The sequence below is a fragment of the Cheilinus undulatus genome, linkage group 21, assembly GCF_018320785.1.
Source record: "Cheilinus undulatus linkage group 21, ASM1832078v1, whole genome shotgun sequence".
NCBI lineage: Eukaryota > Metazoa > Chordata > Actinopteri > Labriformes > Labridae > Cheilinus > Cheilinus undulatus.
In genome coordinates, this window is record NC_054885.1 from 33,507,069 (window position 1) to 33,531,151 (window position 24,083).

At 39.0% G+C, this 24,083-nt stretch overlaps 1 protein-coding gene across 2 annotated transcripts in view; it reads left to right on the forward strand.

Annotated features, from left to right (window-relative positions):
* The window catches only part of cep112 (centrosomal protein 112), a 211,097-nt gene that overhangs the window by 43,093 nt on the left and 143,921 nt on the right, over positions 1-24,083 (forward strand). For both annotated transcript variants that reach the window (XM_041816932.1, XM_041816933.1), the window contains exons 10-17: positions 3,902-4,001; positions 4,428-4,546; positions 5,010-5,153; positions 13,003-13,157; positions 14,937-15,066; positions 16,981-17,073; positions 17,259-17,318; positions 20,471-20,550. In XM_041816932.1, coding sequence (XP_041672866.1) covers positions 3,902-4,001; positions 4,428-4,546; positions 5,010-5,153; positions 13,003-13,157; positions 14,937-15,066; positions 16,981-17,073; positions 17,259-17,318; positions 20,471-20,550 — 881 coding nt within the window. The remainder of the gene's footprint in view (positions 1-3,901; positions 4,002-4,427; positions 4,547-5,009; positions 5,154-13,002; positions 13,158-14,936; positions 15,067-16,980; positions 17,074-17,258; positions 17,319-20,470; positions 20,551-24,083) is intronic.

The window sequence follows — 24,083 nt, forward strand, 5'->3', positions numbered from 1 at the left end:
AAGGCCTCTTGTCAGCCGTTGAAAATGGCAGTAAAGCTGTTTTATTTCACACTAGGTGCCCATCAGTTAGGCTGCAGATCAAGCACCTGGGATCTGTCACACTTCCTTTGCTGCCACACAGAAGCTTTTAATAAAACTGAAAAAACACTCCAATTTTCCCTCCACTTTCAGGTGCCCATTGCTTCTTTGTATTTGACAAGAGACAGGATGACAGCTCGCTCTCTCTCCCTCTCTTTAATTACATACAGATTGCGAGTTATGTCCGATTTAATTTCCTCTGAATTTTACCCAGTATTAACTCTAATATCTTCAAAGGGGAGTGATTCAGGGCTGCTCTTTGACGAGCCTGATGGAAGGTGGGCAAGCTAGGTTTAGTTTTAATTAGTCTCCTCATGAATAATGAATAGGCTCCCGAAAGGCTAGTGGTCATTGTCCCGCTGCTTGAAATGGAGAGGGTAATGAGCGAACAGGCCACAGAGATGTATGCTAATGGCTGTGGATCAGTGCTGTGTGTACTTCTTAAATATTTAATGACCTCAGGTGAAGAAGCATATCTTTTTATGTTCTGGTTATTCTTAACAGGCAAGCAATTTATTATTAAGGGCCTGTGTCCACTGCTGCTGTTTATTTGCCCTTACGACAGTCATTGCTGGTAAAAACCAGTGTTGTTTTGTATCATAGAAACGGCCTCAGAGACAGATGGTTTCACTGCCCTCTCAGCTAAGGATGAAACAATATTTGTGTCAAAATGTCACATATATGGCATGGTTTTCCTGAGTGGAAACTGATAAGGAGTGAGCCATCTTACATTCTTTCTATCTTAGTTAAGACTTCTTTGCTAACCAGAAGGGATGCATGATATTTGAATTTTGCCAGTGTCCAATATGCAAATATTTACAGAATCATTGCAGCCAGTAAATGTAATTCAGACCTAAAACTTTGGTCCTTTTAATAAACCTTTAAGTTTAATGATGAACAAAAACAAACTTTAGTCTGTAGAGCACACTTTAGAGTTTAAGGAATAATAATGAACAAAGAAGACTTTAGCTGACAGGCTCTTTTTGTCGTGTCTAAAATTCCAAAAACTGATTCACCCATATGTCCATCATAGCCCAATATTTACGGCAGATATTTACAGTGATATAGGCTGATATTTACAGCCAATATAGGCTTATAATTACTGCAGACAGACCGGCATTTACAGCCATTATAGGCTGAAATTTACAGCCATATAGGCTGATTTTTACAACCATATAGGCCAATATTACAGCCAATATAAGCTGATATTTACAGCTGACATAGGCCTATAATTATTGCCGATATAGACCGGTATTTACAGCCAGTATAGGCTTATATTTACAGCTGATATAGGCCTATATATCCTACTGATATAGGTAGATATTTACAGCCATTATAGATTTATATTTACAGCTAATATAGGCTGATATATACAGCTGATATAGCCCAAATCTTACAGCTGATATAGGCCAATATTTACAGCTAGAATAAGTTATTTACAGCTCATATTGGCAGATATTTACATTTGATGTAATCTGATATTTATTGCCAATATACGCTGATAAAGGGTGATATTTAAAGCTGATATAGGCTAATATTTACAGCTAATATAGGTTGATATTTACAGCTAACATAGGCTGAAATGTTAAACCTATATAGGCTGATATTTACAACTGATTGAATAAATTGAATAAATTAATTTTTTAAATAAATTCATTGTTTCCTTAAGACAGCCACAATGGTGTAAAAAATTTTGAAAGTTGTTCTGGATTGTTCCAGGTTTGTCTCTTGAAACCAAATTTGTTTCATAAGACTCAGGACATTTCAGCTGTGTTTCCAACCAATGTTAGCCATCCTGTCTTACTCTGAAGCTTTCTTTCTTTTCAAACTAACTGGAGTAGATACTTGGCTCCCTCTGCTTCTGACTTAGATTAAAGTGAACGTTGTTTTGAAGGCAGAGGTAGAGTGCATGCTGTTCTGTAAAGGAAGGTAACGTGCACTCCATTTACCACACGTGATAAAGCCTATGGACTAAACAAGTGAAACAAGGCATGCAGCACTGGGAAGCAGAGGTCAGCTTTAGCAACCAAGCAACAAGAAGCGACCTGAAACTGAGCCTGTGAACACTGCCAAAAAGCTGTTAATAGACTCAGGCCTGAACAGATGAATAACATCGAACAAAAGTGAATGTTGGATTTGTAAATGTATTTGTTGTCAGCTACACTGAATTTCAGTTCTTCCATGTCTCTCTGTGTGCAGACAGTACAGTGTTGTTAAACAAGATTTCACAGGTGGCTTCTGCAGTTTCTGTGTTCTCCATTCACAGATTTTGTTTAAAGTCATATACAGCCATGCCATGTAGGATTCCCCCTGCATTAGGATGTCTTATAAAAGCTTAAAATGAGCAGCCTAAAAGCTGTCATTTCCCACCTCGTACTGCACTCTCCCTGGACCTTACAGTCTGTCATCACCTTGCTTGGTGGATCCCTAAAAAGAGTATGATCTCTCTTGTGCTGAAATGGTAAAAATTGGGCATCCCTAAATGTTCCATGAACTTTGCTCCAGCTGCCCCATCGTCCTTTCATCTCCCCTATCCCATTCACAACGAGGATGACAGGCTTGGGAACTAAGTGCACTTGAATAGAACAAAATGCTACAAAGATAAAGTCTTATGGGTTTTGGGACGGGAAAATCTGCTCTCTTGCTTTCTGCTTTTTCAGCCAAATATCATAACATTATCTGCTGATGGGCTTTTTTCCTCTTCTGCATTGTATTCAAAGGAGCTATACATTTAAAAGTAAAGTATAATGGCTTTGTCATATGTAGACATTTAATATTGGTTCATTAACTGTGCATGGAAGTTTTGTTTATTGCAAGACAGTGGTAATAAAATAGTGCTGAATTTGCCTGATAGCACATTTGGCTGTAGACACATATTTAGAGAAAAAGATAGATGCAAATTATGCAGTTTGGACAAGACACCATCTCTCAATGTAGAGAGTGCTTGACTGTCCTTCTATACTTGACATCCAACTCTCCATAGTCTAATTTAACTAATTACTCACAGATGGCAGCAGCAAGCAGATGCAGTAACCTCATCATACCTCAGCACAGGTGTTCACTCAGATGCCATTTTACTCAGCCTGTAGACTCTTTAGGATTCAATAGCATATGGAAGATAAAGTCCTATCATGTCAAGAAGTGAGTAATGTATGCAAAATAAGCACTAGCTAGTGATAAATCTAAAAGTTTTAATTATAAAATATATCTCCTTTAGTTAGATTCTCAATCAAGACACAGATATGCTCAACAGTGTCAATATAGACTTGTCAAATTGTTTTCTTTTTAATCTATATTGACATTTAAACTGTGATCAGTCTCAATTAACTGCATATCAAAATAATGCAATTAATCACAGTTTTAAAAGTTTAGCAGCCCTAATTTATGTAGTATATCACTTATTTTGTTAATGCCAATTTCCGTCCATCCACCTGTTTGTCCATTATCCATCCATCCATGAGTCTGTCAAACCATTTAAGCATCTGTCTGTCCATTCATCTGTCCATCCATCCATTGGTCTCTCCCATCATTTTAGCATGTACCTGTCCATCTTTTTAAACTCCATCCATCTATCCATCCATCCATCCATCCTTCAGTCTGTCCAACCATTTTAGTATCTGTCTGTCCATCTATTTGTCCTCCAATGGTCCATCCGTCTGTACATCCATCCGTCCATCCATCCAGACATCCAGACAGCCATTTGTCAGTGCCCCCCCCACCACCCACCTTTTCATACTGTATGTGAGATCACCCCGTTTTTAGTATAAATAGGACTAATATTCTCCAGTATGTGTATGAAAATTTTTTTTTCCATGTTCCTCAGATTCTTGATCGAAAGAATGGTGAGATTGAGGAGATGAAGAGCATGTATCGGGTCAAGCAGAGGGAATCGGAGGAGCTGATCCGTAAGCTGGAGAAGAAAGGTGAGAAGTCACATGCTTGCAGGGTTTACTGGGAGGATGTTTATACTCTTGTCTATGAACACTCAGCACAGAAAGCCCAGAAAGATACAACTCCACATGAGGCCGGAGTGGTGTAGGGTGACGTCCTGCAGCTGTGTGCTCTTTCTAAAGTTAAATCACAAAATGCTAATCTTTATGCTAGATATCCCTTCCTTTGCTTTTGTCCTCCCTGTGCTTCTTCTTCAAAGAATTTTCTGAGAAGAATATACACTTGGCAAAGAGAGGTGCTACTGGCTATTCGATCGAAGCTAAATCTTTATTGGCATTGATCTACTGACGGTGCATCAATGAGCACGACTGTCTGTCTGTCTGTGTGGGTCCATCTATGAGCATACCCTGAGGCAGAGCCTGACTGCTGTTTGTGTTTGTCTTTGTGCTCTCCCACAGTTCAAAGTGTGCTGCGGGAATCCCAGGTCATCTGTGAGAGCAAAGAGAAGCAGATTGCAGAGCTGAAGAAGATGTCGGATCAGAGTGCCGACTCCCTGAAAAACGAGTGGGAGAAGAAGGTATGGGGAGAAGTTGAAGGGCTTGGACAGGCTGCGGCCCTGAGCCACAGGAAGACTGTTTGATTGCAAGAGTGTAGCAGACTTAGCTGCAAGCAGACAGGCCCAGCATAGTGCTAAAAAAATCTTTATTCTTTCATGCTGTTCTTAAGTTAGTGTGTGTTTTTAGTGATGAAAAATTAATACTCTCTGCCCCTGGTAAATTGCATTTTAACTCCTGATAGCTTTAGCTTACCCTGCTGCTGTGGCTCAATAAGAGTCTAATGAAATTTCTACTTAGCTCTTCTGGGTCAGTTAGCATGTGATGAGCAACAATGTGGAAGATTTTTTCCTCAGATGTAACAGAGAAACCCTGCCTTGCTATATAAGGGATATTTATTCCACATGAGTTTACATGAAACCAGGAATTACAAAAGGAAAATCAAAGCATTCATGAAGATCAGTGACTGATATGTTTCCCTTCCAGCTGCATGCTGCTGTGACAGAGATGGAGCAGGAGAAATTTGAATTGCAGAAGAAACACACTGAGAGCATCCAGGAGCTGCTAGAGGACACCAACCACAGGCTGGCTAAGATGGAGGCTGAGCATAACGCTCGATCTCAGGCAACTGTGAGTACACCTCATTACACCCCTAGTTAACACGTTAGGTGGATAGTTTATTCAGCGGGGACAAATATATGTAGACCTAGTATGTCAGGATTTTATCACTGAAAACAGTTAAAACTGATGCTGATTTTGAGATCAATGTATGACGTTATTCGTCAGTTCCTGAGAGGTAGGCCGAACCTCTGTCTCAAGGTGCACTCACGCCAGCCAGCCTTTATCATGCCAAAGCAAGTTTAACCCTGGGATGAGGGGAAGAGATTTGCTTCAGCACAGTACAGCTGCTCACACACTGGCACAAGCATGGGCGCTAGATGTGTTCATGGTATAAATGTGATACAATCACAATTGTTTCCCACACATTGACAACACCATGGTGGAATATAAGTATGAACCTTTGTTTCATCATTTACCCGCAGCTTCTTGCTGTTAATATTATCTCATACTCCTGGACTCAAGGATGATGGACATGATACACTAAAAGCACAATAAGCCTTCACACACACAACTCACCTGCTATAATTACATCATACTGAGTAAAACATTTCAAATGATGAGTGATCTTATTTAAGCATTTTTATACAATGTTCTGTTGATATATACTGGTGGGTTTTCCCTGCATATAAAATTATAAGGCGGTCGCTCTGACGTCATGAAAACAAATGTTCTGACAAGCATTGTACTAGGTAGATGCCACTTTTAACTGCAGTTGCAATATTATGCCGGTGTGGCAGCGCTGCGTCAGTAACATTGCATCAGGAATCACTGCAAAAACTGTCAAAGAGGAAGAAAAGAACGGCGAGTTTCCCAAATTTCCTAGGTTTTCCTCCCTACAGCAGTTACATTGGACAAATACAGCATATTTCAGTAATGTTCTTTTCTTAATTTATAAAGCCTCAGCTTGTGAGCGTGAGATTACATAGACTGACAGTCAATCAGACATATCACTCAACAGGAAACATAGATTATTGGTTATAAACCAATTTAAAACATGATCAAAACTGGTTGTGCCCACAAACCCCGTTAAATGAGGCAGAGAGATGCGTTCAGGTAAAAGATGTGATCCAACAGCTAAACCAAACTGTGATTGTAGTTATTTGTTAGATATTTCATATTCCTTCAATCAGAAGTTGCAGCTGCAGTCAGTTTCAATGATTTTATTTCTCAGAGAGTTAGATCAAAAAAAGAGTGTTAATTCTTGTTGAATGTGAATCCAATCCAAAATTAAATCCCATATTAAAATTGATAATTTAATATGATGGATAATAAATAATTTAATAACAAACATAAAAAACTATTCCAGTGTAAATAAGGTAATAGTGATAAAATGAAATAAACAGTGTGATGCATATTTTTTTCTGCTGAAAATGAGTCTTAGTTAAAATCAGACATGCAACATTGTATTATTGACATAAATCTACACAACCATTAAAGAATGGGTAAAAAACAATTGATGTTAATAACAGTCTTTTAAGGAGAAGAAAAAACCTGTTATCATCCAAAATCTTTATCCGGATGTTAGACCAGGACACAGTTTGAAATTAGCATTGGCCAGTAGAATTGGAAACGATGCATTTCTGGTTTAAGTAGCTACAAAGGCACAACATTGTTTAAAGAAACAACACCATTTTTTGGAGTATGCGTGATTGTATGGTACCCCCTCTGCCTCAAATTGAGCCAGGAAAAGTCCTGTACTATCAAAAGAGCAGAAACTGGCGCGCCGGTAGTCGAGTGGTTAAGGCACGCACCATATACGCAGGCGACTCGGGTTCGGATCCAGCCAATGGCACTATTTCCTGCATGTCTCTCCCCACTTTCTTCCCTGTATCTGACTCTTTCCACTGTCCTATCAAATAAAGGCAAGAAGGCCAAAACTAAATCTTAAAAAAAAAAAAAAAGAGCAGAAACTAAAATTAAGCATACAGGAAAGAGGCCATATCTACTGCTCAAGTACAGCAGCATCCTGTAAGAAATGCTTGTCTTCCTCTTGACAACCAGGGGTGCCTGGGGGCCAAATACGGCCCACAGTCAAATTTTTTATTGGCCCTCAGCAAACTGTTGATAAGAAATGAAACATGGCCCACATTTGAACATGGACATTGTGCTTGATTGTATTGCACTTTGTAGTTTCAGCACAAGCTGGTGCTGCCATGCTAATTCTGTAAACAAACAGTTTGACAAAAATGTATTTATGCTTTCCTAGTAACTAAATTTGGACAACACTGTAAACAGTGAACACATTTTCAACCATAATAATAACAAAATCTTGATGTATAACTCCCTGATGAATTCCAGTAGCAAATAGCAGTACCAATAACATTTTAGGGGTGGAGCCAGTGGGAGCCAGGGCTGAACAGGGGTCCCGAAAATCTGAGTGGCCTCCCCAAATTCCTGAAAAATAATGTCTGTTTTTCTTGTCAGCTGTTAATTAGCCATTTAGACATAATACATAGATCTGCACATCTTAAACTACATTGGATTTGTTTTATTGGTTTTAGCTATCCTCAAGGAGATGAACAGGAAATTGGCCCCACCATCCTTATATTTTTATGTATGTGGCCCTCAGGGGTGTCCAATAAAGTTTGGACACCCCTGATTTAAAACATTGGTAGAATGTTAGACAGCCATATATCTGACCAGAACAACTCAAAGTAAGGAAAAATTGCTGGCACATTATTAGTTTCTCTTTTTTGGTACCGTATGCATTGAACTTTGCAAGGATTAATCAGCTTTATACAGTTTAGTATCTTCCTCTAAACCCTCGATGAGTACAGTTGGCTCTAAACTGGGCTGTTTTAACATCAGCTTTGCAAAACACTAAGATTACAAATTATACTTACTTCTTTGCTTGTTCCATCTGTCTGAGATCATCCCATTATATATATCCCATTATACAAGAGGGAATGGGCATGAGTGCAACTTCAGAAAGTCCATTTACCTGGTCCTTCTTAAATTCATTGTATTAATCCTTGCAAGTTCCAGTCCTTATTGTAGGCAGACTGTTTTCTACCAGAATTTCAAAAAGTAAACTGAATTCTTTGCTAAAAGGGGGGCTCATTAATACATAAAAGCCTGTCCTTGTTAAACTATAAGGTATTTATACCTTTCATATCTCTAACTCTGAAATAGTGACCCATAGTTTGGAGCTTAGTGGCTCAAATGAAAGGAAATACTCTGTAACCTGTGGGTGAAGGTGGCTCTGGTATCTTACATCTGTCATCTTTATAAAGGTCTTTGATCCGAGAGTGTATTAAATCTTATGTGAGGCCATGATTGTGCTTGGAGATGAGCGTACACATGCATACACAATCCTCCCCAAAGCAACAGTTTCTTTGATGTCACATGAAAGGACTCTGGTTTTAAGTGGGATCGTGCACGTTTCATTAGTGGGGATCATCAACACCAGAGGCCAGCAGAATGCACCGCCTCATAAATAGTATTGTTATCAGTATCAGCATTCATAGGCTGTCATAGGTATCACACATACACACTTCTTGCTTCTGGCCTTAATCTGTCAGCAGGCCCACATTTAAGAGGCATCAAACACTGGACAGTGCAGGGCCGGTGGTAAGAGCCCTCTTTTAATAATTAAGGACAGACAAGGCCACAAAGGATGAAAAGAGCCCTCTGTCACTGTAAATTAGCTGCTCCCCTGCTGGAAGTTTTGGATGACCTATGCACACACCCACACTTGTGTTCAAAGTGGACTTTATCTTCAAAACTTTCTACAGCAGCCTTGTTTTATGAGCTTTGTATCCCCATACTTACTCTTTTAGAAAAGATGTTTTCTTATGGTTTTATATAAAGAAGTCTCTGTCTGGCTCTCTTGATTTGTTGCTTGAAGTTATAAAAGTGTTCAGCTTACAAGAAAATCAGTCAAGTTTGCCCAATATGCAGACATTTTGTGATTGTAGAATACTAATATCTTCTATTTTGACCTGGGAGGTACTTCAATAGCTTCAAGCCTAAGATTTGTTCAGTAAACGACCACTACTACTCCTCTGTCTACTACGAGGGGGAGATGTAGCGTCTAATAAAAGTTCAGATCCAGGACACGGTGTGAGAAGTTCACCCAGCTCACATATAAAGTATGCAAGCCAAGACAAACTCAGATTGATGATTCATGTTTATTCAAATACTGATCTAGTGTGGATAACGGTGAAATGAAGAATGCTCATCTGCCCATCGCATGGTGGTTCGATTTCTGTCCAACGCACATCAAAGATCTCACTAGGGGCTTACAGATATGTCAGATGTTGTTATTTTTGGACGTTATCTATGCACAGGGCAGGGAGGATAGAGTGACTGAGTAGGTGTTTGAAAATAAAGACAAGCCTGTGTCTGACAGAGTATTTCACCAGAAAAAGTCTTTGACTGTAGTCCATGCATGTCAATAGATAAATGACTGATAATGGAGACATGATTAATATTGTCTGATAGTTTCCAATGAACTGGTAGCATTAAGCCTTTATTTGAAGTACTTCTATCTGGCTGCTTGTTGAGCTTTCTCTGATATTTTTACTATGAGTGTGTTTGAGTGTGGCACAGCTAAGATCAAGCAGAATTCTCAAGCCATAGTTTATTCATAGTCATGGCAAAATAGCCTCTTTTATATGTGTTAGAGTATCTTAAGTTGTAAAAATGTGTGATTGTACACATCCTCGCAGCACACAGTAACTTGGTGGCTTCCCTTGACTGTGCTCTTTCCAGACTCATTTAGTTTCTACAGATATATTTACACATATTTATTTAGGAGGACTTACTTTACCCTTTGAAGACAAGTTTATATTGGTCTCAGAGGTCCCCAAAAACATGCCTGTGAAGTTTGTTGCTGAAAAAACACTCCAGTGTTGGATTTTTGTATGTCTAAAACCCCCTCTGTTTCAGCCCTGCTCAGTACAAGCTGTTTCCATGTCTGTGGCTTTAAATGATACTGAGCTTTCTAACTCCGGCCCTGACCACGCCCCTCTCAGGAAATGGATGTGACATGATGGATGTGGCTCTCCTGATCCTCTTTTCAGCTGGCAGCTGACGGTAAGGTCAGGAGAGGAGGGTGGAATTGTCTTCCGACCAGGGAGGGCAAACCAAATTTGGGGGCGGGCGGGGCTAACTCCCCACATGACATCATGAGGGGAAAAGCTGAGAACCGCTTGTTTTAGCACACTTTTTCTGAGAGGTGGAGAAACAGAGGGGGGAAGGGAATGGATTTTTTCTGGTACTTCAAGGGTTTGTGGACGTGCCTGGGGCACACATTTTTGTTAGAAAAGCATGACAAAGTGATTTTTGTCATAATATTAGACATTTAAAACTGTAACTGCAAACAAGTGTCTCCAGTGCAAAGACAGGCTAAGTCAGTGGAACTGACAGAAGAGAGAGGAAGTAGACAGGTAGCTGTTGTGCGTTTGGCGCTACATTCAAAATGTTAAGGGCTTACAGTGAACCACATAGGCCTGATGGTATATTTGTTCGTTTAGCCAGATTAATGGCTGATGTATGATTTATACTTATTTATATGATCAGCCAATATGTATCAGCTGCAAATACTGTCTCAGCATAAATTTTCAAGTGATCAATTTTTGTTTGTACAGTGCCAATTTATAACCAAAGTTATCTCAAGATGCTTTATAAAGAGGGCAGATCTAGACCGTACCCTCTGTTGTGGCCTATTAAAATAGACTAGTGTTAACCATTAAAGACTGTACCCTATAATAACAAAGACCAGCTACTTTGTAAACAGTTATCTTCTGATACTGATACCATACAGACTGTGGCCCAGTAGGGGGAGTTGGTTGTCTCACTATCGGACGACCTTGGGTTTAATCCCCAGCTCCTGCAGTTGCATCATGTAGTGTGTTGTGGCTGACGTATATAAGTAACGAATATGCCAATTTGTCACTAACCTACCTCACCCTAAGCCCTGTACTGCTCTGGTCTGGCCGTCGTTCAGGCCATGCCCATCCCTCCAGGTATCTTCCCAGCTGACTACAGGTATGCAAGATTCCTGAAGAGAAGTCCAGTTCTAGGCGCCAGACTGCAGGTTGAGCTGAAATAGTTGAAAACCAGCCATCAACACCTCAGCACCACCAGTAGCATCCAGTCTGCTGTGCAGGGATTTTCTCCTTGTCCAGCCACGAGGGCTGCCCTGTTGCCCTCATAATATGCACAGCTGTTCTACGGCTGCAGCATCACCCTCTTTACTCTGCTGTACTGGTCTTTCAATGCAAGGCATTTATGTATGATGCAGTTTAAAGACATGGGGGTACAAACTCCCGTGCCACAAGGCCAGTGTACATTTATCTAAAGGTCCTTACTCATCATTTCACTCTGTATGCTTGAGTTGTTTGGCTTTATTGAACACCACTAGTCTATGGTTGTCTTGTCTTGTGGATAGTGATTACAGGTCAACCAATACTGTTTTTGCATGGCCTTTATGGATTATTAGCGGTTCATGAGACTGATAACTGACATTCTTAACTGAAATGCGTTTGTTATTATGTACAAAATATGCTTAATGTGGCAAAAGTAAGATTGTATGATTCAAAAACGATGCCCAGCTCTATCAGCATGGGAAACACAGCAATGAGCAACACAGGCCGATATTGATCTACCCCTAATAGGGATGTTTTTCCAATTCAAAATCAAAATCAATCCAATTCAAATCTCCTGTGGTCAGACTTTTGCCCTCATAACAGATGCAGCCCTCAAAAAAGAACAAAAAGGAGTGAAAAGACATAAACAGTCAGTTTGAAGCCATTTGGACATCTGCATGGGCTGATATCGATAATCTAACTTTGAAAGTATTGATTGATCTTGAAAACTTTTTTACATTTTTTACTAATTTTTATTTTGCTGAGGTTAAGTTTATGATTGGTTTCCAACTGATTATAAACTCCCATACCTCCATATGGTGGAGTGATTTTTGTAAGAGACTTCAGATAGAGGCGTTAGCCCACTACATATCTAAAAACACGACAATATTAGTTGTATATTTATTCAGTTATTAATTTTCTCCCTAACATTGTCTTTCTCTAGATTTAAGAGTATCAAAAACAGCCTTACACACAACCTGGCCAGCCTCATCATCTTGCCTTCGTTCTGATACAAAAACATGAAAGGTCATCCATCACTCTGTATGACTTTTTTTCTTTTGCAAATTACATATTTCTTCCCTTCTTCAAAGACTCTATCACTGCACTTCACACCTTGTAATTCTCCTTCTGAAACACCTAATTGAGAGACGTAATTTGCTCCCTCTGAGTGTGTCCAGGTGTGCTCGGTCTAGCCTCGGCATGGAGAAGGGCCTTTCTCATCTCCTGCCAGGGAGCTAAGTGTCAGCACGCGTACCAGCACAAAATAGGCCCCTTGTTTCTTTCTTCAGCCTTCTACGCTGCTAACAAAACGACAAAAAACTCTCTGCGCAGCCTGGCAGGGTGCTGCTTTCCTAGTCTTTTTCAAATACACCGCTCGCTCCCTCCTCTGCCATCACTCTGCATCCTGTCATCACCAGCCTCAGTCATCGTCTAGATGGGCTAGCACGCTCCATCTTTAATCAGCGCCCCGTCATCGCCTTTATCAGCCTGCCCACAGTGAATTCCTTGCAGCCGCACACACATACACACAAAAACACATGGTACTGTTTTCAGAGTTGATTTTTTCACCAAATTAGGGCCTGAAGATCTTGCCTACTTCAGCTTGATTACTGTCCTTATTAAACCCAAAATTTATGTACGTAATCTATGTATATTCGCCACTGAACTCTTCAAGACAAGCACTTCTTTAAACTGACATTTTTGGGCTTTTGCTCTTAGTTGTTCAAGCTGTTAAACTTGAGGATCTCTTTATTCTTGTGCTTTAGGAACAAACAGTGGGGGAGTTGGAGCAGAGGGTGAAACAGCAGTCACAGGAGGTGGAGAAGGGCAACGTGCTGCGTCAGAAGGTGACACAGGAGAAGGCCAAGTTGGAGATCCACATCGCGTCCATCAGTGCTGAACTGCAGGAGGCCACCAGAAGGTCTGTAAAAGAGTGAGCAATGAAAATTAAGAATTATCATCATAAGCATGTGGTCAAATTTCGTTCTTACTTTCCATTAATATGGTGCATGTGAGATGTCAAGATGCCCTTTAAATGTGGTAATAAGTCAAAAGACAGTTGGATTAGGGCTGAGGGATTTGGACCAAAAATCATATCTTAATATATATATTTTTTTTTTGCTAAATGTTGATCCCCAGTTTAAAGACATTCTTGTTAGGTTAACTAGTGGCTCTAAATTGACAATGACAATGGTTTTGACGAATGGGACCCATAATGGGGTAAGTGGTATAGCCAATGGATGAATGATTGCATGATTCTAGTAAAAATCAAATCATAATGAAGCTTGATTGATACCACAGCATCAAAAGTCCTTTACACCCAAACATGGGTTATGTTTAATTTTTTTTCATAATTCACAAACTAACTTCTATACAGTGTCTGAACTGCAATTGTGTCTAACTGGCTCTAAAATAGCAACCATCCATTACCTCTGCCGCTTATCCCGTTTGGAGGTGTGAGAGGCTAGAGCCTATACCAGTTGCCATTGGGTGAAAGGTGGGGTACAATCAGGACTAGGCACCAGTCAGTTGCAGGGCTGATGTAGAGACAAAAAACACGCTATGCTCACACTCACACCTACGGGCAATTTAGAGTTACCAATCAACCCAAGTCAATACTATGGGCAATTAAGAGTCACCAATTATCCTAGCGCACACCTACATCTTATTTAGCATCACTTTTTAACCCAACTCACATCTACGGGCAATTTAGAGTTGCCAGTTAACCTAATGAGCATGTGTTTGCTCCATGGGAGGAAGCCAGATTACCCAGAGAGAACCCATCAAACCAGGAACCATCTTGTGAGGAAACAGCACTAGCATCTCCACCACTGTGCAGCCCCTCTTATACAGTATACCCTGTGTCAAAATGATAAAAACCTTCATGAACTGAACGATCCATAGAAGCAGAAGTATAGAAAGTATAGTAATAATCTTCAGCCCTATTTCTATACCAGAAAGAAAGCATGATCCTAATTGTACAAACACTCTGGCAACATTTTCAAAAGTGATTGGAACAGGCGAGGAGCGAGATACTTTGCTTGTTGTGAGTTCTACCCACTTTGCAATATTGTGTACATATTTAGAAGTCCTAGACACCCATTTATTGTTTTCTTTCATCAGCATATTTACACAAACTCCTGCAGACCGCTGTAATCATACAATATGCTTGCAACATTTGGAAAGTGGGGGCTTCTGACGAAGACCAAGGATTTCCTGTGCTCACCAGTGTATTTGTGCAATTCAGTTAAAGCTCTCTCTCTTTTGGTTTGGCTATAACTGTAGATCATCTGAAAGTTTTTGTTCTTTGTGATACCTCGATCATTAAAACAAAGAATATTTTATTATTTGAAACACATGGTATGAAAGAGTTAAAAAAAATTGACCAACGTTTTGAAAATTTGACACTTCTTTTTCGTTGCTGTGTATAAAACTGGTTTCAATTTTATGATTTTTACAAATAATAAGAATGCCCCTAAATAAAAGAGTAAAGTGATAAAATTGCATTTTTAATAAATATTTAAACTATATTATCTTGGGGTCAATAAGCATTTTACTATTAGTTGTTCTTATTGTGAACAATCGTTTTACCAGTTGTTGGACCTAAGTAGCATCACTGATGTACTTATTTTGATGGCACATAGATATTAACAAGTCGCTGTTTGTATTAACCAGATTGTCATTCTCTTAATTCCTACAGAGTTATGATTCTGCAGAAGGAGAAGGAGCAGCAAAGTGAGCAGCATGAACAGGCTGTGCAGAAACTTCAAGCCAAACATGAGACTGACATGAGCCACTTACATCAGGAGCATGCACTATCTGTTGCTAAGGTCAATATTAGCACTACTCTGTCTATAAGCTGTCTCAGGGCGTTTTCGCACTAAATAGGTTTTGTTCAGGTACAAGGAAGTTGAGTCTGTTTGCCTTGTTAGTGTAGTTTGTTTTCGCTGGTGTGAAAACTGTCAGTCAAACCCTGGCATGGACCAGACAATTGTACCATGACTGCTTGTAAAGGAGGGTCTTCATCTGATTTTTTCTTAGACTCTAGTGCATTTTTTTAGTAGTGAACATGAACCAACCTTAATTCTTCCTTACGGCAGAAAGCAAGGCACTTCTTTGGATTAAAAGTCTTTGTACTCTGAGTTTGTTATTTTAAGAGGCATTTTTCAATCCTAAATCAATAAAAAACAAAACAGTGTCACACAATCCTTGCATAACAACTGTGGTGTGTTAATTTTTCTGTTAATTGCAAAAAATTGCTGTACAAGGCAAAATGATTTTGCAATGCAAAGAACAAAAAAGCAGTTAAGATTTTGTGGCCCTGTTTACTGCTTGAAAAAGAAGACACTGGGTCCATCCATCCTGAAAGAGTCCTTTATATATCTAGGTTCTGACAATCCATGCTAAATTTTTATAATACCAGACAGTGCTTTTGATTAAAGGATTGGTGATAGTAATGTGTTCACTTAAGCACCACCGTGACAAAGTTTCCATCGTGATCCCACACATAGATAAAAAAGCAGCTTAGACCCACATGCTGATTTAACTCCTGGTAACAGGTTAGTAATAGCAATGCAAAAATAGTATCTACCAACCTTATTTACACATCATTTGTTTTAAGTCATACAGAGGTGGAATTGTTTCCTGATCTCTGGAAGTTTGAGTGTTATTAAAACCGCAGCACTCCCAAATAGTAGGCTTATCTTTACTCTGTTAACGCCCTGCTGTTACTGTCCTCGTCATTAGATGCCATGCCAATTTGCATGGAAAAGGGTGTTTTTTTTCCCCCGAATAACTGCATAATGGCTCAGCGTCTCTGCACACCGGTGCATATGTGCGATGATAGGCCAGAAACATACCTTTTTATTGCATTTACTTTTTTGCGGTGCTTTAACAAAGCATCACATTGTTGGCTGCAGGGAGACACACTTATTTAAACATGTTTAAGCAGCATTGGTGACTGCAACTGACAAATTTGTACTCATCACCTCTGGTGAGTACAGTTTTTGTTCTTATTACATGGGTGACATCAGAATAATACACGGGCAAACTATGGTGTCCAAAAATTGGAGACACAAGTTTGATGTCAGTGTGCAAACATTATTAACACAACATAAGATTGCATTTCTTTTTAATTTGCAGCAATTTCAAATGACAAAATGGACTCTGTTTGCAAAGGCCTTTAACCAGCAACCATAGATGTCATGAGCCAATATCCTCAGCCAAATAAAAAGGCACTGTGGACCCTGTATTCATCATTGTTGAACATGTGTTTAAGACCATAGACATACCCAATGATCTTCAGAAGCAATTCTGCTGCATGAGCATTTATGACTGCAGGAGGGAGTCATAAATGCAAACAATGTGAAATCTGATGACCAAGGCCAACGTCAGTCCTTTAGTTGTCGGTCCATGTCAAACTTAGAAAGTGTATTTGCAGCAGCCGCATCCAGGCAGTAGTCAACTACTAGGGGTTGACTTCCTGTAAGAAATTACGCCCAATCAGAGAGCGTTTTCCTCATATATCATACATTTCGGTCTTCTTGTAAATGTCCCATCTAAACACAGACAAAACTTAAGGTAGCCATGCAGCAATGTAACAAACCAGTCTTTGATTCAGACCAGAGCAAACAAACTACATCCATGAAAACACCCTTGGTTTAATGTTAACTGACAAAATTGTAGTCAGGTTGAAAGTTAAACTGCGTCAGTTTACTAATTTCCTCTCTGTGTCTCTCCTGCAGGCCTCTGAGGTGATGGAGGACATGGAGAAGACTGTAGCTTATCTTAAGCAGCAGCTCCTGGAGAGTGAGCACCGGAAGAACCAACAAATCAGGGTAGGATTTAAGTGTTTTTTTCCTGGGTAACTAAACTGCTTTGTATTTACATGTAGCACATCAGGACACAAACAGCATACTTTATTTTATTTTTTATGGTAGCAAAAGCAGCATTAAAATGCTTCAAGTCAGAATGGACTCATCTTTACATGATGTATCACAGTGTCATCATTTCTTCTCTGCAGGATCAAGGGATAAAATTTCAGCAGGAAAAAGATGAATTGCAGATCAACTGTGAGAAAAAGGTAGTGTGTTCTTGCTCCTTCAGGGAAACTGATCCACAGAGCTCCATAGCTTCTGTCGTTGCATTGAAATAGCTCTAGACAAAGTTATTACGGTCAAGTGGAGATCAAAGCCTGGAGTCACATGCTCCTTTTGGTGTTCCTTTACTCTTAGATTTTATGTCCGGTCTAGTAAAATCTGAGCCATGATTAAGAGGTAGATGTAGGGGCTGGACAGAGAAGAAAGAGGAGGATTTATAATTTAGCACAAGATATATCAAGCAAACAAAGTTGAGAAAGAAAGTTAGAAGCTTATCCAAATAAACTGGATAAAAGTGGACATTCAAAAGGGGCATTATTCTGTCTGAAGTAAGCGCTGTTGGTGCACTCAGGCCTGCACTTAATTGGTCCTTCACTTGAGTCTTTGCTTTCGAGAGACCCTCATCAAAGCCATGGAGCAGCTGTAAACCATAGAGTGAGGAGACCATTGTTAATGATCTAAGCTCAACCAGATCAGTCCAGGCTAGACGTTTCAGGTGAAAATCAGGTTTTAAAGACCTGCTGCACCTGGGTCATCTTCAAAGAGCCATGTTTAATACACGTTTGAGCACTGGAGGCAGGCTGGCACACAGAGAGACCGGGCCCCTCTGACCAATACACCTGCAAAAACTTAGCCAGCCTCTGTGCGCTTTAATCAGGGTCAGTGACAATTTAAATCCAGATTCTTCAAAAGAAAGCCACCAGTTTGGTTTTGATTAGGGCTGTCAGCGATAATGTGTTAATCGTGTTGAGTTTGAGGCACAAAATGTAAGCATTAGATTTTTTTAAACTGCATTGATTACATGTTATTTTGCCTTTTAGGCATACTGGGGTCAAGATATCATAGCAGCTCTATACAGCTTGGGTCTTCCTGCTGTCACAGTGATGTAAAATGAGCATGCCACTGCTCCTTTGAGTGTCTCAGTTCACTTAAAAACTCACAGACAGCTCAGAGGGGAAATCAAAAGTCTGTAAAACTTATTTTACCATGGTTATGCTAATTTTTTGCTACCTAACAAAAGTTTACATTAATTCAAAATGAAAATAGGTTTTAACTGGAGATGCACTGATTGGGAAAATTAGGGCTGATATCAACACTGATGTTTAAAATAAAAGTCTAGCCAATACAAGTGCAGATGTTTTGTTTTTATTATTTCTTTTGTGTAACCCTTGTTGGACGTCAAAATTTCTCTCACATTTAACCATGAAATCAGGTCAGACTTTGTCCAACAGGTCACTTTTTCTGCCCTGTAAAAAATCTTTTATTTGATTTAGCAGCTACTTTATTTTAGCTACAGTGTGCCTAATTGATATTCAAGAAATACCATGAAACAGATTGGATGAACATTGATAACTGATATCTCTTAATGCCACATCATTTAGCCAGTCACCAATGTCTGTAAATAGGACAGATATTGGCTGATGCCAATGTTAAACTGATCATCTTTGCATCCCTAGATTTTGCCCTAACAGAAAGTAAAGTACTCTTAGCTTGCGAGGGATTCATGAAGTTATTGGCATAATATTGATATTGGTAGATATAAGCTTAAAAAGTTCAATATCAGTACTGACAAATATGAAAATGTTGCAGATATTTACATCTGATTAATTGGCCTTACACGTCTGAAGTTTAAATCATATATCAGCCTTAGATATCAGTAAAATATACAAGTGTACCATGAGGTTTAGGTGGTTACCGAAGGCAGTGGTTCCCAACCTTTTTCATATGAGCCCTCCTTACTTGTATCATAGAGGAGCTGAAGACCCCCAGAACCCACGCAAACAAAAGGTGATTCATGGATGTCAAAAACTAACATCAAATTTAAAAGTTTTCATCGTTTAAATCTTTATAAAACAGACCCCCACAAACTATTCATAAGAGTTTTATCATGATTTTAGTTATTAAGAGTGAATCTGATTTTGGCAACCTCAAAGCAGACAGCCTTGTGCACCCCGCTGAAATCTCTGGTGCCCCCTCCAAGGGGCCCTGGACCAGAGGATGGGAACCAATGGCCTAAGGTACCACACACTTAAAAAGACCCGTCATGAGCCCTGAACATTTTGAATAAACTCCCAAAAATCAAACAACTCCCGACTCTATACTTACTTGCTCTTCTTTTTGCTCAACGTGACTTGGCTTTGCACGGGAGAAACTTGGTGTTTGTTAAAATTTTAAAAAGTGTGCATATATTAGTATGAGTATCGGCTAAAATGAGTCTGGAAATACAGGCTTATGGAATATCTGCAATAATAGGACTTATAAAATAAAATCAGTGGACTTTACCAAGTCATTTTGCACTTCTGGGTGTTTCCTAGTTTGTAGTGGTAGTATCCTTTAAAAATATAAGGAAATAGTCACTGACACTTTCAAGTGGGCTTCTACCTCTAAATCAAGGTTTCAGGCCACACTGATGTAATGGAGCACTCATTTAAATCATAGATGTTTAAGTCAACATTATAAATGGTTTCTCTTTGCATTTATATGATTTAAATTAAGAAAATGGTCAGAAAAGCTTCTTATTGACAATATAGACTTAAGGGGGTCTTTTTAAAATGCAAAACAATTAAATTCTAAACATGTGATTGCAACTGCAACAAATGCTCTTGACTTTCAAATTCAACAATAACCACAATTTAAAATAGGATTATTTCAGCTCTGGTTTAGGTATCTCTGTGTTTGCTCATATTCAGTGTTTGTGCATGAAATCAGCCTATGGTATATATATTTTTTCCAACCTGTCGTTTGCTTCTTCATAAAGTAAGGTGTTGTGAGATAAAAACAGCAGAAAAGTTAGTCATTTACTCTCCTTTTTCAATTTTCCCTCAAAAGATCCCTCTTTCCACTCCTCAGGAGTGTTAAATGTGACACGTGAAGGAGGCCAGAGTCTGGTATCTGGACATAAGAGGAGCCCATATGGCTGCCATAGCGCCAGAGTGAGAGGCCCTCTCTGCAGACAGAGAGGCTCAGATGGTACTTTTGATGGGGTGATGGAGAGAAGAGACGAGAGCAGATGCACAGGATCACAGACAGGAGAGTTTTGTTGAGTGATGTTTGATGGTGTCGGCTGTTGCACTCACTTACTCTTCTCTTTTTTCCCCCTTATCTTTTTTTTTCTCTTTTTCTTTCTCTTCTTTAGGTATTGGCTATCCAGAGTGAAGCAGAGAAAGAGAGAACAGAGGCCAGGAGGAAGATAGCTAAACTGGAAGATGCACTCAGGTACAGTGGGAAATATTTTAAAAAGCAATATATAGAAAAAATAATAAGTTTTTCTCCCTTAATTTCTGACTTTAAGACTCAGTATGCAGAATTTATTTATCTAAATTTATTTAAAATGACTAACTTTATGCATTCCATACATGCACTTTTTAAATAAAGTACTTAAATATTTTGAAGTTGTAAAGCCAGAGAAACACTCTTATAGCTGTACTCGTCCACCACAGCAGACACTGAACCTTTATTGTTGTGATTGAAACATTGGATGTTACGTCAAAAGTTGCTGCATAAAAAAGCATTATCTGCCACTGGAAACTGACTTTCTATTGCTCTGTCTCATTAATGATTCTCTTATAAAGTTTTGAGCTAATTCACTCATTCCCAGTTGAAGAATTATGGAACCAATCAGCATAATTTCAGAAGAACGTGATGGTATCTGCAGGCATGGTTACGTTGTACTGCAAGGCTAAAAACATGGTGACCAGAGTAGAGATTAGCATGAACACAGCTATAGCAGCAGTTTGGACATAACTGAACAACATTGCTTTATCAAAAGAAGAGCAAAGAACCATAATCAAAGCTTTTCTTTGTGTAAAAGATGTTTTCCTGACTCATTCGACAGGAGTTTAACTTACCAACTAGCTTCACTGACAGTGGAGAATTGTGCACTTGCATGACAATGCAGCGTGTCCATGTGTCAAAAAAATATATGAAGTTGACAAATCAAAATAGTGAAAATTAAGGCCTTTTAAATGCCTAAAATGCAAAAGTATAAGGTCTTAAAATTTGTAGCTGCATTCAAATTACATATGTGTCATATTGGTTGCAGGCTTGTTTTCCTTGTTTTTTTTTTTTTTTTTTTTTTTTTTTTGTCATATTGAGTTTTTATCACATGAAAGATTCTGATAAATATTCACCAGATCTGACGTCAGTTTTTTTTTGGTTAAGTTCTGGCTCTGCTGAGCTATCATTGTGTCCTTAACAGGATTTTAGAAATTAAGACCTCGTCCACACAAAGATGAAAACGATCTATTTCTGTTTCATTTTGAAAAAGTTGTTCGTAAATATGGCATCATTTAAAAAAATGTCTGCGTAACACTGCCACAGAAGTTCACCGTAAACAGAGAAGATGATTGTGGAGCAAGTGCACCCAAATATTTCTCTTTGTTGTTGTTCTTGTTAAACTCCATGGTGTATCCAGTAACACGTGGCATGTGCTTTTTTCCATGGCTGTTGCTCACAGTGGTAGTAGAGGGGAAGAAGACAAACACAATCATGTACTCTGCCGTTGTTTATTGTTGATGGCTGGGTTTGCATATGCAGGTTAAGTGGGCTCTGACGTTATCGTTTCAGGGAAGATGTGCTTCATTGTTCACACGGAGATGAAACGGTTAAATTATACATATTTGTTCACTGTAGGACCCAGTTTCAGAAAGTAGCATTCTCAGGCTCCCAAAGCACTGGTTCCGTGTGGATGAAACGCAGATACGATAAAATACTTTAGCGGATACTCCTGAACTCCTCTTCGTGTGAACGGCCCCTAAAAGCAGCTTTACAGCGAAGCTTTTGCCAGGTTAAATACTAGCATCGAGTCTGTCAATGTTTGCTCTTCTATCATCTCAAAGAAATCTTTGTTTGCACACTTAGATAACAAATACTAACTGCAATTTCTCAACTATGTTGTCACATTATTATTTGTGCTGTAACTGTTCAGCCAATGTAACCTGATGGGATCTGATAATGTATAAGGAGGGTTTTGACATAGGTATTAAAATGTTTTAGATATAATGTGAGATTTTCAGTGTAGACCCTGCATTGCTGTCAAGCTTGCATTATGTGTCTCTTCAGCAGCATTTGCTGCATTTGCTGTTTTGTTGCTCTGATCGGCTCATAATGAATGTAAAGGCAGAAGTTTTGTCAAGTCACCCTCGGAAATCTTCTTGTTTTTGGAAAAGTTGTGCCTTTTTTTAAACACAGTCTATGATGTGTTGCCCAGATGGAAGCAAAATATAGCCTACCTCATGCTATGCATGTGCAAAGCAATCTATCAGGCGTGTCAGGTCACAACTTCATCTTTACCTAATGCTTGGTTTAGAGCTCCATGGCGCCACTTTTTGAATGAATTTTGATGTTGTCCTATATGTTGGATCTGGATCAACCAAATATTTCTATTGTTGCTGACAAAGAGTATTTACACTTCTTAATTACACTTAACAAACATTTTTTCCCAATGCAAAAATTCCTAAGTATTTGTCAAGATTATCATAGCAAGCTGCATGTATGAGTGCAGCCAGCAGGATTTTTAACCCCAAATCCATTCAGAGTTTTTACCCTCTAGTAAAATTTCCATAAAAAGTCTTGTGAGCCGATGTGTCCATGCAGGTAACATTCAAGAAATTTCTCTGTGAGTAAGTGGGCAGAAATTATGGCATTTAAGACATTTGTCCACCGTGCCACCAGTTTCAACTGTGTGCACTTAGGCAAGCTACTTCCTTCTCTTTCCTTTTCACCAGAACTTTCTTTTCTAATCTCTCTTTTTTAAATGGTGAATCCAAGCAATCATACACAGCTTTGATAGAAAGGCAAAAACTGTCATCATAGCATCAGACTTTGTTGCGTTGTCCATTTTCTTGGCTATGCTGCAAACATTACTCTGTCTGCTTTCCTTTTTTCAAACATGTCATGGTCTAAGATACCATCAGCTGGTCTGCAAGCAAGTGTTTGAAGATAACATGGATATAGACCCAAGAAAAGAATCTTATAGTTGCTGTTATCTGCAGACTTTCAGTTAAGATGTTTGTGTTTTTAAAAGTAACACCACACAAATATGATCATAATCCAAGATTATCTTCAAAACACAACAACATTGGTAAATAAAGCCTGGGGATATTCCCGAGGAATATGGAGAAATGTTCTGCTTTATAACTGATTGTACTTTGATTCGCCCTTTTGGTCACAAAGTTTCCACGTATGATCTTAGCAGAACATTTGATTCATAATTATTTATATCAAACGTTTGAGCCCCGACTTTTTGGCCTCAGACTTTAATAGAGAGCTGTTTACGTCTGCTGACTTTGATCATAAAAACAGTGCGTATGAATTCTGATTAAAGGTGGAGTTTGGCTTTAACAAGCCAACACTCGAACACTCTTTGATCTTTTTTTATAACTGTGAGTAAAACGGTTCGAGTCGGGAGTCTGGAAACTGTGATGAGCACTCTCTCACATCAGAGCTTCATGTGAGATAAGTATTTGTGTCGTCTTGAAGGAAACTGCTAAAGTTTATCCTATGGCATAAATCAAACACTCTGATTGACTGAATTTGAAGTTTCAGAAATCTTAAATGTGTTACATATGTTGGAATAACGTGAAAAAGATATTTCAGTATTTTTTGGTTTTCTGACCTACAACTTACTTTTTGATGAATTCTCTTTACTTTCCTTCTTCTGGCCTTTAGCTGATGCTGACAACTGTTGTAAGGAAAAAGAATATATAAACTCTCTTCGATCAACTATCAGGTGAATATATTTGAGTATT